This window comes from Buceros rhinoceros, unplaced genomic scaffold (assembly GCF_000710305.1).
Source record: "Buceros rhinoceros silvestris isolate BGI_N320 unplaced genomic scaffold, ASM71030v1 scaffold34990, whole genome shotgun sequence".
NCBI classification, from domain to species: domain Eukaryota; kingdom Metazoa; phylum Chordata; class Aves; order Bucerotiformes; family Bucerotidae; genus Buceros; species Buceros rhinoceros.
The window spans coordinates 3,052-3,542 of record NW_010390726.1 but is presented as its reverse complement, the minus strand read 5'-3'; the positions used below and the strand labels follow the sequence as shown (position 1 = coordinate 3,542).

Here is a 491-nt window from a genome sequence, read left to right as displayed (position 1 = left end):
GCCAGCAGTGGAAGTTGCTTGCCGGGGCTGGGCACTCAGGGTGCCGTGCTGGTCCCTGCAGGCTGCAAAGGCCCGGCCAGCCCCGGCAGAGAAGCAGAAGGCAGCTGTGGTGGAGAACGGTAAGAGGCTGTCCTCCTGCAGACAGCTTCCCCAGCCCTTCGGCTCCTGGCGGGACCCGCTGCCAAGCTGGGCCCCGGGGCTGCGGTCGGGCCCCGCTCAGCCCTCACTCTTGCTGGGCCGCGGGGCTGCGGTCGGGCCCCGCTCAGCCCTGACTCTCCCCGCAGGTGAGCTGGGCACAGAGACACGGTCACTGCTGGAGCAGCTGCGGGGAGAAGCCCTCAAGTTCCACAAGCCGGGTGAGCATGAGGAGCCACTGCTGTGTGCAGGGCTGCACCACCAGCTGTCTGCCCAGCCCTGGCTCTCCGTGCTGCCGGGGACCAGCCCAGTCCCATGCCCTTACCTCAGGCTGGTGACCTTGGCTCCCTTTGGGC

The 491-nt window shown here is 69.2% G+C and overlaps 1 protein-coding gene across 1 annotated transcript in view; it reads left to right on the top strand.

Annotated features, from left to right (window-relative positions):
* Positions 1-491, top strand: part of QARS (glutaminyl-tRNA synthetase) — a gene marked incomplete at both ends in the record, with an annotated part of 3,901 nt that overhangs the window by 392 nt on the left and 3,018 nt on the right. The window contains 2 exons of the mRNA XM_010138901.1: positions 62-119; positions 285-356. Coding sequence (XP_010137203.1) covers positions 62-119; positions 285-356 — 130 coding nt within the window. The remainder of the gene's footprint in view (positions 1-61; positions 120-284; positions 357-491) is intronic.